Source organism: Odocoileus virginianus, unplaced genomic scaffold, assembly GCF_023699985.2.
Source record: "Odocoileus virginianus isolate 20LAN1187 ecotype Illinois unplaced genomic scaffold, Ovbor_1.2 Unplaced_Scaffold_8, whole genome shotgun sequence".
Classification (NCBI taxonomy): Eukaryota; Metazoa; Chordata; class Mammalia; order Artiodactyla; family Cervidae; genus Odocoileus; species Odocoileus virginianus.
The window spans coordinates 440798-458886 of NW_027224270.1; the positions used below are offsets into that span (position 1 = coordinate 440798).

General features: G+C 44.8%; 1 protein-coding gene across 1 annotated transcript in view; it reads left to right on the top strand.

The window, feature by feature from the left end:
• FER (FER tyrosine kinase) overlaps positions 1 to 18089 on the top strand; it is a 418591-nt gene that overhangs the window by 399459 nt on the left and 1043 nt on the right. The window contains exons 26-27 of the mRNA XM_070462680.1: positions 11993 to 12147; positions 17341 to 17463. Of these exons, the coding sequence (XP_070318781.1) occupies positions 11993 to 12147; positions 17341 to 17463 (278 nt within the window). The remainder of the gene's footprint in view (positions 1 to 11992; positions 12148 to 17340; positions 17464 to 18089) is intronic.

Here is an 18089-nt window from a genome sequence, read left to right on the forward strand (position 1 = left end):
GTGCTCTCATTCCCGAGGCCCAGGAAAATGATGTGCGAGGTACTAGTTTACGTGGCTTGTTAAGGAAAAGCCCTGGTGATAACCCAGGTCTCCAACACCTGGTCCAGAACCCCCAGCAGAGGAGGTGTTCTCACTGTTGCTCCTGGAAAAATCTGAAATGTATTTCATGTTCAGATCAGTGCTCATGAAGCTGAGTGTTGACGGAAAATGAATTGTTTGAAAAAGATTTAAAACAGTACCTGACAAATATAAAACATCCAACAAATGGTTGCTATTATCTTGATGACTATTCAGTAAAGAGTGATTCTGTCACTTTTTTCTATCTGTTGCTCAGAGGAATTAGCTGCATTAAAGTGTAGCATTGTAGGTTTTATCATTAGTCACTCAAGCAAGTGTCTTATTTCTCCTACTCTCAGAACAGGAGTGGGTGGGTGTTTTTAAAATCTCCCTTCCAGAAGTCTTTTAGCAGCAGAGGCTGTTGTCATCAGTACTGAGGCTGCGTGTGGAGGGCAGGTATCTCTTGGCCTTTACTGTGGATGCTTAGGACAGCTCTGTTTTGTTGTTGAAATCCCCACTGAGATTTGGTATGTTTCTGTGAACTAAAGAGATTTTCAGTATTTACTTTCCATCAATATTTTTTAATTTGTCTTTCCCACTACCCACCGTGCCCCAGTTCTTTTTGACCAGACTCTTTTTTTATTAATAGGTTCACTTTTAGATCAGTATTTATTTATAATTTGTAGTAGTCTCTTCATGTCAAATAGATGAGGAAACAGTGGAAACAGTGGCTGACTTTATTTTTCTGGGCTCCAAAATCACTGCAGATGGTGATTGCAGCCATGAAATTAAAAGACGCTTACTCCTTGGAAGGAAAGTTATGACCAACCTAGACAACATATTAAAAAGCAGAGACATTACTTTGTCAACAAAGGTCCATCTAGTCAAGGCTATGGTTTTTCCAGTGGTCATGTATGGATGTGAGAGTTGGACTGTGAAGAAAGCTGAGCACTGAAGAATTGATGCTTTTGAACTGTGGTGTTGGAGAAGACTCTTGAGAGTCCCTTGGACTGCAAGGAGATCCAGCCAGTCCATCCTAAAGAAAATCAGTCCTGGGTGTTCACTGGAAGGACTGATGTTCAAGCTGAAACTCCAGTACTTTGGCCACCTGATATAAAGAGCTGACTCACTGGAAAAGACCCTGATGCTGGGAAAGATTGAGGGCAGGAGGAGAAGGGGACAACAGAGGATGAGATGGTTGGATGGCATCACCGACTCAATGGACATGAGTTTGAGTAAACTCCGGGAGTTGGTGATGGACAAGGAGGCCTGGCATGCTGCAGTCCATGGGGTCGCAAAGAGTCGGACACGACTGAGAGACTGAACTGAACTGAACTAGAGATTTGGTATCTAACATCATCATGTGGCCCTCAAGTGATAGTACAAAGTGGTGAATAAGAGATGCTTAGTTGTGACTATACAGACAGAGGTTCATAGCTATAAACCATCCAGATTAGTCACAGTACTTAAAGGAAGTTCCCCTTGGGTTTTTCGGGTAAATTGAGGACTAAAGCAGTTGTTATCACTATGTATTTGTGGTTCTGGATTTTTTTCAGTATCCCTATGAGTGGTATGAATTCTCTTTCTTTAGTTAACTATCTAGGAATTATCTATAAGCTAGATGAAAGAATATGCCAAGTCCATACTTGCGCATATCCAGCTAGAATTCTCTTACAGGGAAGTTGCTGACAGAAAGGAAATGAAAGAGCCAGAGTAAGCACGTGTATGTGCACCCCCCACATCCATTTTGGTGAACGCAGGTGGTTTCCGGGGCCTCCGTGAGTGGCACTCCTGCAGCCAGCTCTCAGGGAGCAATTTCAGGGCCCAGCTCACCAGCCGCGGCCTCGTTAGGGGGGTCACCAGAGCCTCTGTCTCTCCACAGACAGCCCAGGGCCACGTTTCTCCAGCGCACGCAGACTCAGGCGGAGGCAGCTCAGCCTCCAGGGCTGACCCTGCTCTGCTGTTGAGAGAAGGACACGTGGTTTAGAAGGAACTCCCCAGAGCGAGCCCTGGACAGCTCTTTTAGAAGCTGCGCCTGCTCTCCCAGGTGGCGCATGTGAAGAACCCACCTGCCAGGGCAGGAGACGTCAGAGACGCACGCGGGTTCCATCCCCGGTGGGGGTGGGGAAGGTCCCCTGGAGGAGGGCCTGGCCACCCGCTCCAGCGCTCCTGCTGGAGAATCCCGTGGACCAAGGAGCCTGGCAGGCTGCAGTCCAGGGGGGCGCACAGCGTCGGACATGACTGAGCGGCTCAGCAGCGGTGGGCTGATATTCCCCGCACACCCTGCCCGCCCCCGGAGCCCACTGCGCCTGGGCCGGCTCTCCGCAGCCTGCTCTGGGTGCTCAGCCTGTGCTTGCTCTCTCCCCACTGGCGAGCGGGTCTGCGCCGTCATCCGTGAGGGCCTGGGCCGGCTCTCCGCAGCCTGCTCTGGGTGCTCAGCCTGTGCCTGCTCTCTCCCCACTGTCGAGCGGGTCTGCACCGTCATCCGTGAGGGCCTGTGTGCCGTGCCGCCGGGCGCTCAGGCCTGTCTGACTCTGCGCCCCCGTGAACTGTACCTGCCAGGCCCCTCTATCCACACAGATTCTGTATGACATCTGTCAATTATCTTCTGGAGTAATTTATGCCAAAATGTGATTAAAAAGTCTCATGTGCCTCCCTCCCCACAGGTAGCATGTTTGCATTTTTGCAGAGGCTTTAAGCAACTGAAGCGCCTCAGATCCTGAGGACTCAGTGTCCCGCGGGCAGCAGGCCAGGGCTTTCAGGGGCCCCGTGGCTCTCATCGTACCAGCCCGCAGGGCACTGGGCAGGCCTCAGCAGAGACACACATCACCCGCCCCTCTCACGTGTCTGCACGCACGGGAGCGATGCCTTCCTGCCCGCCTCCCAGAATGCGTGGCACTGAGCGGTTTTTCAAAGGAACAGAAAAAGCACAGTTTAATAATGGGCCTAGCGTCAACAGTTTTGCAGCTGGGGCTTCCTTTGGGGCCTCTTCTTTTAGAACTAAGTGCCCCATTAGCGATGGGGCACCGAGCTCACTGAGGCAGAGGTGGACGTGTGGTGCAGGAAACTGGGAGGGGAACGAGGTCAAGGAGCAAGGCGGTGGGTGCAAAACCGGGAGTGAAGTCACAGGTGCGCCCGGAGATGAAGCATGCAGCGAGGGCTTCACCTTCACGTGGATTGTTCAGAGGAAGAGAAGGTGATTCAGAGGTGGAAAGAAGCACCGTGGGATCTGCAGAAGGGTGAGGCTGGTCACTTCTCTTTTGCCTCATCTCTGGTCCCATCTCTGTCGGCTCAGTAGTGGCAGCCGTGACGTGGTCCCCGGGGCCCGCTCTGGGGCCAAGAGCACGCCATACCACCCCGCCTCCCTCTTGCGGTGGGCTCGGTCTGTGGAGAGGTCTGTCTCTGTTGTTGTGTGCCAAACTTTCTAACAAAAACCAGGCCATCCCACTTTCCTTCCATCAGGACACTCGTGTGTCATTTCAAACCATTTGCTGACATTCGGCTTCTTCTGAAAACAGGTTTTTCCTTTTTTTTTTCCCTCCACTTTTGAGATGGGAGAGTGGAGTGTTACTTCCTTTCTTAAAGGTAATCAACTTTTAACTCTTTGGTTGTTTAAATTTCAGAAGTTGTAGCCACTGGCTGCAGATTACGGGGTGTATAATGGGATTGCATTCTGGAAGAGAAGCGCGAGGTGTATTGAGAGGCATGAGGCAGGTGGCCAGCGTGGCAGGCTCTGAGGCTGGACTTCAGTAGCCCCCCCACTGACTGTGCAGCCCTATGCAGGCCACTTCACCCTCCAGCCTTCAGGTTCATCTCCTATATAAAGACAGAGGTCATCAGTACCGTAACTAGAAGAATTAAGCGGCTTTTATGAAAGGAGCTTAATATGGTACCTGACATTTAGCAAATGCCACATAAATTGTTGCTGTTAGAAGAACTAAATTGAATGGCTTCTGTGTTTATATAAATAGAAAAGTAGTCAAACATTTATTCCAGTTAGAAGGGAGGAGAAGGCAGTTATTCTCCGATACACAGTTTCTGTGACTAAAATTCAAGTTTTACTGCTGTTTTCCAATTGCTGTCCTAAATAGTTTACATAATTTGCACAACAATCTTTGGCAGATACTCTTATCCTTCCTCCTTTACAGATGAGAAAACTGAGGCTAAGCATAAGTAAATTTCTAGAAGTCCAAGATCTAGTGAACCATCGATGCAGTGTTTCAAAATTGCTGCTTTCAACTACTCCTCCATAATGCTCCCCAGATGTGCTTGCAACCATCACTTACACATATGCTGTGCAGTAATAAGATAGGCGAATTCTGTTCTTTAGCAGAGCATAATAAGGCAGATGAAGTCGGCTTCCTTTATCCCCCACCTCTGGGTTATTGGCTTTCTGCCATGTGTGAGAAGGAGGAAATCTCAGGTGTTCTCCTCCTAAGTGCTGAGAGTTATTTGTGACTCAGTTTTATCCAGACCGGGGCCTTCCCTGGTGGCTCAGTGGTAAAGAATCTACCAGCCAATACAAGAGACACGGGTTCAGTCCCTGGGTTGGAAAGATCCCCTGGAGAAAGAAATGGCAACCTACTCCAGTATTCTTGCCTGGGAAATCCCATGGACAGAGGAGCCTGGCGGGCTATAGTCCCTGGGGTTGCAAAGAGTTGGACACGACTTAGCAACTAAACAGTAACAATTATCCAGACCCAGTGGGAAAAGAAGCAAATGTTTCTTAAGTCCTTTCCTCCATGAGGGATTAATCTTAGCTGCAAGTAGTGAGTGACATTTGGGATAAAGCAGCCAAAAGGAGGACACTGGCCCAGCATCCTGGTTGTCCCTGGCTCATCACAGTGTTTGCTCTGAGAGGCAGCATCGCTCCAGAGCAAGCTGCTCACTGTTGTAATTTCCAGAGAGCATAGAAAATGTGCTCATCTCCAGTGCCTGCTGGCATTGGATTTCCTGTAAATGTTGTCTGTGCTCATTTCATCCTTAATTAGCCTGTCTCATACTGTGTACAACTTGTAAGAGACCCTTGGTATACAGTTAAAAGTTTGAACCTTCAAATAAGATTATGCAGCAGACCTAAGTGGAACATCTCCATGTCCTTTTGGCAGCCAGCAGCATTCACTGCACTGATCCTCTGCACCTGGTAAGATAAAGTTATCTCCCATCAGTTCAGTTTAGCTCAGTCACTCACTCGTGTCCGACTCTGCGACCCCATGGACCACAGCACACCAGGCCTCCCTGTCCATCTCCAACTCCCGGAGTCCACCCAAACCCATGTCCATTGAGTCAGTGATGCCATCCAACCATCTCATCTTCTGTCGTCCCCTTTTCCTCCCGCCTTCAATCTTTCCCAGCATCACGGTTACCTTCTGTGAACACCATGCCAGCCTGTTAGGAGATTCCCCATCTCTGAATTCCTGTAGGATTTGCAGTAACACACTGGCTCACGTTGACTTGTTCTCCGGCAGTTTCATGTGGGGAGAGGCAGGGAGCATGAGGCTCCTGCCATGTCTGACTTGGGGCTAGGCAGCTGGGAGCTAAATAAAGAAATGAACAGAGAGGAGAGAAGGGGCAGAGGTGTGTGTCTGCCTTATCTCCCAAATTAGATTGTCAGCTTCTCAGCCCAGAGACCGTATCTGTGGTTCTATCTCCTTTAATACTTTTTAGACTATTAGGCAGAGGGTGAGTATGCAGTGCATGCTTATTGCCTGAAGGCCTAACGTTTTATTTTAATTCATAGAGTATGCCCAAAGATACCATTTCCATGGACTTGAACTTTGTGCAACCCACAGAAAGTAGAGTTTTCTGTAAACGTTACTGAATGTTATTTACGTTGAGTTGAAGGTATCTCTAAATTAGTTTCCGCTTCGTCCCTCATAGAACTGAAATCCTCGTTTCAGAGGACAGACCCCACACTGGGGCTGCAGTGCAGATAGCGTCTGTCGTCGTGCAGCACAGGCGTTGTTCTCAGGAAAGGTCTCACACCAAGCTCCTGCAAAGGACTAAACACAACACTGAAGAAAAGTCCATTCTGACCAAGAGGAATGGTGTTTGGCCCGAGGGCCGTCACCAGGTCCCCTGGCCAGGACTGGGAGGTGTGCCCTGCGGTCCAGCACCTCTGTCCAGCCAGGTGACCACACATCTGTGATCCATTTCAGGACCCGCTATTCTGCTCAGTGATCTGTGATATATCTGTTCTACTTAACTGTGCTGGTGATGATATCTTTCTAGTGATACTTAGAATCAGGTTAGGTGTAAGTCCTTCAACTTTATACTTCTTTCTTAAAGTTACTTTGATTATTCTGGAATTCCAGTGGAGCTATTTCAAATCCTGAAAGATGATGCTGTGAAAGTGCTGCACTCAATATGCCAGCAAATCTGGAAAACTCAGCAGTGACCACAGGACTGGAAAAGGTCAGTTTTCATTACAATCCCAAAGAAAGGCAATGCCAAAGAATGCTCAAACTACCGCACAATTGCACTCATCTCACACGCTAGTAAAGTAATGCTCAAAATTCTCCAAGCCAGGCTTCAGCAATACGTGAACCATGAACTTCCAGATGTTCAAGCTGGCTTTAGAAAAGGCAGAGGAACCAGAGATCAAATTGCCAACATCCGTTGGATCATTGAAAAAGCAAGAGAGTTCCAGAAAAACATCTATTTCTGCTTTATTGACTATGCCAAAGCCTTTGACTGTGTGGATCACAATAAACTGTGGAAAATTCTTAAAGAGATGGGAATACCAGACCATCTGACCTGTCTCTTGAGAAACCTGTATGCAGGTCAGGAAGCAACAGTTAGAACTGGACATGGAACAACAGACTGGTTCCAAATAGGAAAAGGAGTACATCAAGGCTGTATATTGTCACCCTGCTTATTTAACTTAGATGCAGAGTACATCATAAGAAACGCTGGGCTGGAAGAAGCACAAGCTGGAATCAAGATTGCTGGGAGAAATATCAAATATCGTCTCAGATACGTAGACAACACCACCCTTATGGCAGAAAGTGAAGAGGAACTAAAAAGCCTCTTGATGAAAGTGAAGGAGGAGAGTGAAAAAGTTGGCTTAAAGCTCAACATTCAGAAAACTAAGATCATGGCATCTGGTCCCATCACTTCATGGCAAATAGATGGGGAGATGGTGGAAACAGTGTCAGACTATTTTGGAGGGCTCCAAAATCACTGCAGATGGTGACTGCAGCCATTGAAATTAAAAGACACTTACTCCTTGGAAGGAAAGTTATGACCAGCCTAGATATTATATTAAAAAGCAGAAACATTACTTTGCCAACAAAGGTCCATCTAGTCAAGGCTATGGTTTTTCCAGTGGTCATGTATGGATGTGAGAGTTGAACTGTGAAGAAAGCTGAGCACTGAAGAATTGACACTTTTGAACTGTGGTATTGGAGAAGCCTGTTGAGAGTCCCTTGGACTGCAAGGAGATCCAACCACTCCATCCTAAAGGAGCTCAGGCCTGGGTGTTCATTGGAAGGACTGATGCTGAAGCTGAAACTCCAGTACTTTGGCTACCTGATGTGAAGAACTGACTCATTGGAAAAGACCCTGATGCTGGGAAAGATTGGGGGCAGGAGGAGAAGGGGACAACAGAGGATGAGATGGTTGGATGGCATCACCAACTCGATGGACATGGGTTTGGGTGGACTCCGGGAGTTGGTGATGGACAGGGAGGCCTGGCGTGCCGTGATTCTTGGGGTCGCAAAGAGTCGGACACGACTGAATGACTGAACTGATTCTGGAACTTTGCATTTACAGATCCACTTTTTAAAAACATTTTACTGTAGTGTAGTTGATTTATAATGTTGTGTGAGTTACACGTTTACAGCAAAGTGATTCAGTGATACATATACATATATCTACTCTTTTTTAGATTCTTTTCCCAAGGACACTCAAATAAGTCACAGAGCTGTTATTCATGCAAGCCATCTAGACCATAGGTAGGACATGGCATTCCTAAGCACACAGAATTTACCTTTATAGAAAAGTTCCTTCCTACAGATTAGAATGAACCAGCATTTCACTACCACTCACTTTGTCTAACAACAAACCAGAGTCCCTCCCTCTTCCACAGAACGGGGAAGCGAGTCAGCAATTTAATTTTAACCTTGGGCTTCTAAGCTTCTCCATTGTGAAACTAGATCTAATGAATAAAGCTAATCTTACCAAGTTAGTAAGGTAGAAGATGTCACATTCCTTTCTGAATGTCTTTAGGTACTACTGCCCAAGTTTCCTACAAAGATGTACAAGGCTAATTTAACTCCCTGAGGAAATTCCATATTACCAGTTAGCTATTGCTAAAGTCAGTGCTCAAGGTACTTCCTATGTTACAAGACCAATTGTATAAATTAGACTACAATTTTTTAGAAGTCTTGAATCATGTTGGATATGTGGAAGTACATTCCAAAGATAAATACATAAAACCATCTCAGCTGAAAGAGAAGCAGGTTGTTGATTGTCCCTCAAGAGAAAAGTATTATAAAGGAAAGCACAGAATAGACCACCTGGCTTCAGCAGGGACCACTCCTAGGATAAAACAGGACGTATGTGTTCCTTCAGCACACCCTTCCTGAGCACCTACTAGTGCCCAGTACTATTCTGGGCACCGGGGGATAGCTCTGAACGGCACGTCAGCTCTTCCCAAAGGCGTCACACCCGCAATGTCCACGCTTCCCTGCCTGCATTAGTTTATCCTCTACACGGTATTATTACTGTCTGCAGAAGTGAGAGGAAGAACTCCTTTGACCTGAAATGCTCTCTGATCGCCTCCTCGTTTCTCGATATGCCTTAATAGAAAACTTACGCAAGAGTGGCTAAACCTCCCTGTCTCCACTTCTTTCTCTCGTTCTCTTTGAGCGTGCCCCGGTCATACCATCGTACCCACCGCTCCTCTGAGCCCACGCTTGTCAGTCTCATTAAACCCCACGCTGCTGAATCTAATGGCCCACTCGTCGTCCTCACTGTGCTTGTTCTTAGTAGTAGCTGACAGTTACTGTCTGATTCTTCCTGGAAAAGCCTTCCTCACTTGGCTTCCAGGACACCAACTCTGCTGTTGGTTCCCTTCCTGCCTCACTTGCTCCTCATCCTTCTTTCTGCAGTCCTTCTCTAAATCACGGAGTGCTGTAGAGCGTAGTCCTTGAATCCTCCTTCCTCTCTACACGCACTGTCTAGGTGAAAGCATTCTCTAATCCCAGAGCCTCAAATGTCACCTGAAAGTCGACAACTCCGAGACCTCTCTTATGACCTGCAAACTAATACTAATACACCCAACTGCCTACCCAATATCTCAGACTCGGTATGTCCACAACCAAACTCCCCACCTGCAATACTGGGTTAGTTTTGACTGGATGTAACATACACACACATACATCCAAAAAAAGAAAAAAATTAAGAAACAAAAATTGCTTAAATGACATAGGAATTTCTCTCACACATTTAAAAGAAAAAAATCTAGACATACAAAGGTAGGCAGTCCAGATCGTGTATGGCAGCCACACTTGTCATTAGGAACCTGGGCCCCTTGTCTCTTGTTACTTCTCTACCTTTAGTGTGCTTCCTCATTTTGCTGGTGGGAGAGAGAAATGTAATGGTCCTTCCCCTCTGAAAGAAACTTACTAGAAATCCTAGACAGCTCTTCTGCTTGCGGCTCATTGGCCAGAACTTAGATCATGGCCAGATCTCACTGCAGGGGAGGTTGGGATGAAGAGCAGTTTTTAGCTGGATGACCATATATTCAGCTAAAACCGGGGGGTGGGGGTGGGGGGCTGAAACAAAAGAGGATTAAACAGACAGTAGGGAGCAGCTAGCTGTGTCTGCCACTCTCTGTGAATGTGGTTCTCCCCCAGTTCCCCGTTCCCTTGTCAGCCACACTCTCCCAGTTGCTTAGGCCAATGCCTTGGGTTAACCACGGCTCTTTTTCTCTCCCAGTCTACAACCAATCCACCAGCAAATCCTCCTGATAGTACTTTCAGAATAGATCCTGAATCTGATAGCTTCTGACCGCTTCTACCACTGGCATCTTAGTGCAGGCTGTCATCACGTCTTCTGGACTCTGGAAATAAGCTGCTTACTGAGCTCTCTGGTTCTGCCAGTCCACTCTCCACACAGTAGCATATCATCTTTCAAAACCTAAGTCACTCTGTGTCAGTCCTGTGTGCAGAGCCCCGGTTACCTCCTAGCCGATAAAATCCAAGGGGCTTAGTATTAAAAGGCCGTGCATCATTTGGTCCTGGCTCACCCTGATTAAATCTATCTTCTCGCTTACTCATTCCATTCCAGTTGCTTCCTTGATGTTCCTTGAATATACCAAGTATGGGCCAATTTTAGGGCCTTTATATCTATAAATACTATTCCTTCTACCTTTGATGCTCTTCACCTAGATATCCCCATGGCTTGCTCCTTAGCTTCTTTCAGGTCTTTGATCAAATATCACATTATCAAAGAGACCTTTCCTAACAACCTATCTAAAATAGGATTCCTTCTTGAAAATCTTTTTCCCTTTATATAGCTCTTTTTCTTCTTTACACTCAACATTATTTGACCTTTCTTTTGATATTCTGTGTGTATACATGCTCATATACTTTATTTATATGTCTATATATAACCATTTATATAACATATATGAATTCGATTATTGAACGTCTTCCCCACTAGAACTAGAGTGCAGACTTGGTCTCTTTTGTTAACCACCATCTTCCTATTAGTTAAGGGAGGTCAACATAGAGTTCTCTGAGGACAGAAATGTAATGGGTACTTCCCCTTTCTTTTAAAGAAACTAAATAATTCTTTTGCTTATATCTTATTGGCCAGTATTTTGATTATGGCTGGAGCTAGCTGCCGGAGAGGTTGGCAAGTCTAACAGTTTGAGCTAAGAATAAATGAAGAGGAGCCAGCCATGCAAAAGTCTAGAAGGGGAGCACTCCAGGCAAAGGGAATAGTGAAGTGCAAAGCCCTACTGTGGAAATAAGCTTGTCATGAAGAGGGGAGTTGTCCTGTGTTTGGGGACAAAAAGAAGTTGAGTGTGGCTGGAATAAGCAATTATGAAGAGACTGGAGCACGATAGGGGCTTCCCAGGTGGCGCTGGTGGTAAAGAACCCCTCTGCCAGTGCAGGGGACAAAAGAGACTCAGGTTTGGTCCCTGGGTCTGGAAGATCCCCTGGAGGAGGCTATGGCAACCCACTCCAGTATTCTTGCCTGGGAAATTCCATGGACAGAGGAGCCTGGTGGGCTACAGTCCATGGGGTCACAAAGACTCAGACACGAATGAAGCAACTTAGTCAGTTTAATACACACGCAGAACAAGGTGAGCAAGAGAGGCCAGGCAGATCACCAGGGAGGGTTTTGCACATCCCAGATGCAAAAAGGAAAAGAAAAAAAGAAAAGGCACCAGCCTCTTTGGCACCTCAGCCATTCTCCAGCCTTTGGGGAATTCCAGGGATACACTGCCAGAGGCACACACAGCTGTTTAAGTAACTGAAAGTGAAGAAAACTTAAACGCTCAGTTTCCCCATCGCACCCATCACACTCATGCGTGGAGTAAGCCAGCCAGCACACACGGGGTCCGCGGCCGCATACGCCCCATCCCGGGACGTTCTGTTAGTGCAGCTCGGGGCGGCCAGTCAGAAGGGGAGTGATACCCAACCCGCTTCATCTCTGCTGTGACTGTCCTCTTAACCCTGTGTAAGTGGAAATGATGCCTGTGGTGCCTAGATCAGCGTGTGGCCTGTCGCATATGCACATGTTCTCGTGGTGATTTTTACCTGTGACAGAGAAGATGGGAAAGACTGGTAAATCATATGCATTCTTAAGATCATTATGAGCACACTGCAGATGTGAAAATGCCAAGTGTGGAAGTCATCAGTGTGAAAGCAGCTTTCAATTTGTTGTAATAAGGCGTTTTCTGTATCTTATTGTAATCTAGGGATCTTGCTGCAAGAAACTGCCTGGTAGGTGAAAACAACGTGCTAAAAATCAGTGACTTTGGAATGTCTCGTCAAGAGGATGGTGGCGTGTATTCGTCTTCTGGCCTGAAGCAGATCCCTATTAAGTGGACGGCACCAGAAGCGCTTAATTATGGTAAGAAGAGACCCTTCCTTTCTGGTGGTCGAAAGGGACTCCATCAGCATGAAACATTTCACAGGCAAAGTCCCAGGGCAGAGCAGAGCCCAAGTGAGAGTCGGCTGAGGGGCAGCATGCAGGGTGTGTGCGTGTTCAGACTTTGCACACATTGTGCAGACTTAATTCAGCAGTTTTATTGATCAGATTTCTGTGTGTGACACGCTAGACTTAAACAGATGGTTCTGAGGTACACGCACTGCTCAGTGTGAGTGTGCGTCTGAAAGTCTCTAGTGCGACCCAAGAAAAAGACTGTTTCTACTGTAAAAGTCAGATTAGACTCAGTAAAACTGCTGTGTGGCTCTGGACCATTTCCTCTGAAAGCCTTATGTTTGGTCCAGTAACCTCATCTGATGTTAGGTTCCTGAAATACTAAGTCTGTAGTTTCTCACTCTGAAAAACTGACATGGTTTCTTAGCATCTCAGTCTCTGGAACTTGTGTAAAACTTCTGGGAAGAGAGAGATGGAATATATGCGTATACATGTCTGAGTCACTTTGCTGTCCACCTGAAACTGAGAGGACATTTTGCCTCATCTACCCTCCAATATAAAATAAAAACCAAATTTAAACAATAGCATAAAGTTATTCCTTGTTAATTTAAAGTGAAAAGTACTTCATCATGAAAAATTAATATAAAGTATTTACAAAAGTCTTAATGCCTAAATTAAAGACAGGTAATTTAGAAAAAGCTTTAAGGTAAAATCCATGAGACATCAAACTGACCGTTGTGAAGCGAACGGTTCAGGGGCATTTAGTATATTCACAGTGCTGCACAGATACTGCCTCTGTCTAGTTCCAAGACATCTACATAACTCCAGAATAAAGCCTCACACCTGCATTAAGAAGTCTCCCTTCCCCCAACCACTGGCAACCACATACCTGCTTTTGGTTGCTATGTATATACCTATTCTGTCTATTTCATATAAATGGAATCATATAATATGTGACTATTGGTATGTGACTTCTTTCACCTAGCATAAGGTTTTCAAGGTTCAACCATGTTACAGCATGTATCATTAATTTACTCCTTTTTATAGCTTAGTAATATTCTATTATATGTATCTACCACAATTTATTTATCCGTTCATCCATTGATGTGTATTTGAGCAGTGTTTACCTTTTGGCTGTTGTGAGTAGTGCCACTTTAAACATCTGTATACTAGGATTTATTTGTGTACCTATTTTCAATTAATTCTGAGTACACACTAGGGAATATGGTAATTCTGTGCTTAAGTGTTTGAGGAACCACCGAATGTTTTCCAGATCAAGCTTTGGAATATAATTGTTTTGGAAGTGAGTTGGGATGGATCCAGATACCACAACCTGCTTTATATCTTGCATGTCAGCAATGCTATGGAATAGATATGTGCAGGTAGTTGTCACTGTAAGAAATTCACTAAGCTGTTCTAGTTTCCAACAATACGGTTTTTTAACTTAATACTTCAGGGATACTAAGCCTCACCCTTAGTCTGTCTTCCCATGTGCTGGCAAGAGAAGTGATGGTAAGCTTTGAGGAATTCCACCACTCCTCAAAATCCAAAGAGCATGGCAGTCCTATTTTCCACAGTGATTCTTCTCTGGGGTGGTTATTACTCTGAGGCTATATTCCTAAGGAGAGCAATCACAAGATGAAAGAAAGGACTGTAATCTTTTTTTTAACCGAGACGTTTTCTTAGAAAACAAAACATTGCTAAGGACCTTCTTGTTGATTCTTAGAGCAGCCTCTAAGGGAGCCAGTGCTGGACTAGGGGGCCTTAAATGCTTATCAATAAAATCCACTCTCTAGAATGTGTTCTTAATCCTGTTTGCCAGATTCTCTACATTACATTGCCTTTAAAATCTCTCTTACTGCTAAGCAATTATGCCAGTAAAATTCTGCCTTTTAATCAGAGCGTATTTTAGTTGAATTTCAAGCTGACTAACGTATTTACCAAATACTTTAATTCACAATTCTAATTCCAATATCTGTAAGAGCCAGACCTAAATTTAGCATGTCATAGAATAAAGACACGCTTCTCTGGTGGCTCAGATGTAAAGAATCTGTCTGCAATGCTGGAGACCTGGGTTTGATCCCTGGGTCGGGAAGGTCCCCTGGAGGAGGGCATGGCAACCCACTCCAGTACTCTTGCCTGGAGAATCCCGTGGACAGAGGAGCCTGTGGGCTGCAGTCCACGGGGTCACAGAGAGTTGGACACGACTGAGCGACTGAGCATGCACATGAAGACCTTTGATGGGCAGTAAGGGATTGCTTTTAGCAGTCTTTCATGTGAATTTTATAAAATGCTGAACGGCACACCCTCTCATCATACACACAGACTGAAAATGGCTCAAAGACTTAAACCTAAGTCTTTAAGACACCATACAACTCCTAGAGAAGATCATAGGAAAAAAAAATTCTCTGACGTAAATCGTACCAGTGTTCTCTAAGGCCAGTCTCCCAAGGCAATAGAAATAAAAACAAAAGTAAGCAAATGGGACCTGATCAAACTTACAAGCTTTTGCACAGCAAAGGAAACTGAAAACAACACAAGAACACAACCTACAGAATGGCAGGAAATATCTGGAGATGATGTGATTAACAAAGGCTTCATTTCAAAAGTATGGAAGCAGTTCATACAACTCAACAACAAACAAACAACCCAATAGACATTTCTCCAAAGAAGAAAAACAAATGACCAACAGGCACATGAAAAGATGCTCAACTTCTGTAATTATCGGAGAAATGCAGATCAAAACTGCAATGGGGTACCACCTCACAGCAGTCAGAATGGCCACCATTAAGAAGTCTACAGATAAATGCAGGAGAGGGTGTGGAGAAAAGGGAAGCCACTGTTGGTGGGAATGTAATGTGGAAAACAAGATAGGGGTTCCTCAGAAAACCAAAAGCAGAATTACCATATCATCTAGCCAGCCTACTCCTGGGCATATATCCAGACAAAATTGTAATTCAAAAAGATTCATGCTCCCCTGTGTTCACAGTAGCGGTGTTTACAATAGCCAAGACATGGAACAGAGGATGTGGTACACATATACAGTAGACTAAAAGAGAAGGAAATGATGCCATTTCCATGACATGGGTGCAACTGGAGACTGTCATACTAAGTGAAGTAAGAAAGAGAAAGACAGGTACCATATGATTACCACTTATATGTGGAATCTAAAATATGACACAAATGAGCCTATTAAACAGAATCACAGACATAGAGAACCAACTGGTAGTTGCCAAGCAGGAGGGGGCTGGGGTCAGCAGATACAAGCTTTCATACAGAGTGGATAAACAGGGTCCTACTTAATAGCACAGAGAATAGTCAATGTCCTGTGATAAACCATAATGGAAAAGAATATTTTTTAAAAATGTATGTACATGTGTAACGATCATCTTGCTGCACAGCAGAAATTAACACTACGGTAAGTCAACTACACCTCAATAAAAATATTGATAAAAAGTTTACAATGCTGAACCGTTTATATGAGGGAGAGATTTCTAACAGGATGGGAAGGAAGTCAGGAGTATTTATTACCCAGTCCAGTGAGGGAGTTCCTGGGTGTGTACACAGGTCACGGCAAACCTGGGAAACATTTTAGTTCTCCCAGAATGAAATCACTGAAGACTGACTCTAAATCCTAGCATTTTTTTTACCAAGAGAAAATATATTTTATGAAAGTCTTATTTGTTGTTCTACATGGAGATGTAAAGCATGGCTGCTTTGTGACAGTGGATGATAGTGTTACTAGACTTACTGTGATTATTTTGCAATATATACAAATAGTGGATCATCATGCTGTACAACTGAAACTCATATAATGTTATATGTCAATTATATCTCACTAAGAAATACTAATTAATTCCTTAAAATAATCCAGTTAAAACCAGATTCAAAAGTCAGGTCACAGAGTTAGGTTATAAGCTTTCGCTTCCAGAGTGTAATCTTGGTTTACAGCACAAGTGGCCATTCTTGCCTCTCCCAGATATCATCTCACAGAAAGGCACTGGGTTCTCTGGGCCTTACATGTCCTTGAAGAGTTAATTGGCCATTGAATGATTTTCATGAAAAGCTTTGAATCACTGGATGTCAGGCATGAAAAGAGTTGCTGTGCAGACAAGGCAACTAACCTTGGTACTGACTCGCATAGTGAATGTCCATAATCACTGTCCAGTAAGAAGGAAGCAGTTCACAGAGCCGGAGATGATGATCCCCAAGAACACTCCAGTCTCTGACGTCAGAGCGGTTAGCATAGATAGCACTGTTGTGCTATTTCCTTGTACTGTTTGCAAGAAAGAGAAAAGGCCATCCTACTCAAATTAACAAGACATTTTTAGAGGCTAGGCATTTATAAATCTGGGAATGGCAGAAGTATGTTGGAAAATCTTGGAAATTCATAGCCTTTTTGCTTCCGCTCCTTGATGTCACATTCATTCCAGAAGGTTTCTTTGTGTGGCTTTTATCTCTGTGTTTGTCTAGAAGATTACCAAGGGGAAAAAACAAAACCAAGAGCTTAGCTTATGTAAGTCAGCAAAACAGGTGCACCAGGATATTTTGACAAAACAAGGCACCATGTAATTTAAAGAAGTTGTTTTTATCAGCAAGTTATGTTAATTTCTACTCTATTCAAAATGCAGAAAAATGAATTTTCCATAAATGAAACTGTCAGTGGAGAAAATGAGACTTTTAGGCATGTAAGAATATCTGTAAACCGTGATGAGTAAAAAAAACTGAAGTTAAGAAACTTTCCTTATTGCCCTAACTTTGTAATTTTAGTAGAAAGAAATTGAATGCAGGCAAAAAACAAAATTACATAACTCCCAGCTTATTTAATCTCCTAGGCATTGATGTATACAAATTTATATCTTTTTATATAAACTATCCATCTCATTTAGAGGCCACAGAGAGTGTAAGCTTGCATACTGAGTGAGTATGTGTTCTTGGTAGGGGAAATGTGATTTGGAAGGTGGTTTGGTTAAACTAACAACCTGAAGACTGTTCATTTAATTGGTGTATTACTCCTCCTGGAAAGCAAAACTAGACAAGAGAATAAGATCAGTAATTGCTGAGTTCCTGGTAAGTTTAAACATATGACTGACACAGACATATACAACCCGAAACTGTCACCTGCTTACCCAGTGAGCTGGCTGTGATCTGTCCGCCCTCCAGGGAGATACAGCTCTGAGAGTGACGTGTGGAGCTTCGGCATCCTGCTCTGGGAGACCTTCAGCCTGGGGGTCTGCCCCTACCCCGGAATGACAAACCAGCAGGCCCGGGAACAGGTGGAAAGAGGTGAGCTCAAGACACGGGGTAGAGCGTCCACGGCCGCCGCCTGGGGCAGGCTGAGGCTGCGTCTGCATTTCCCGGGCAGAGGAAGGTGCTGCTGTTTGGGCGCGTGACAGACAGAAGTGTGTGTGTGTGTGTGTGTGTTTAGTCGCTCAGACGTGTCCAGCTCTGTGACCCCATGGACTGCAGCCCACCAGGCTCTTCTGTCCATGGGATTTCAAAGGCCAGAATACTGGTTGGGTTGCCATTTTCTTCTCCAGGGAATCTTCCCGGCCCAGGGATCAAAGCCAGGTCTCCTGCTTGGCAGGTGGATTCTTTATCACGAGCTATCAGCAAAACCCAATAGAAGAGGTGTTGGTACATCTACTTTTGAACCTGAAGGATGGTATGGATCTTACACAACAAAAACCAACCACAAAGACTTTGAAACATCCAGCACCTTGGAAATAGAAGGCTCTAGGCTCTTCTTCCACTGCCTCTGCTTAGCATAACATCTGCAAGGGTGTGCCATTCACTCTCTTCCAAGGAAATAAGAGGCTGAGGAACAGTACCTGTCTTTTATTCTATGCCAAATAAGCACTGTTAATGTCCCTACTAATTGAAAGGTAGTTAGACTTCAGGAAGAAGTTGAC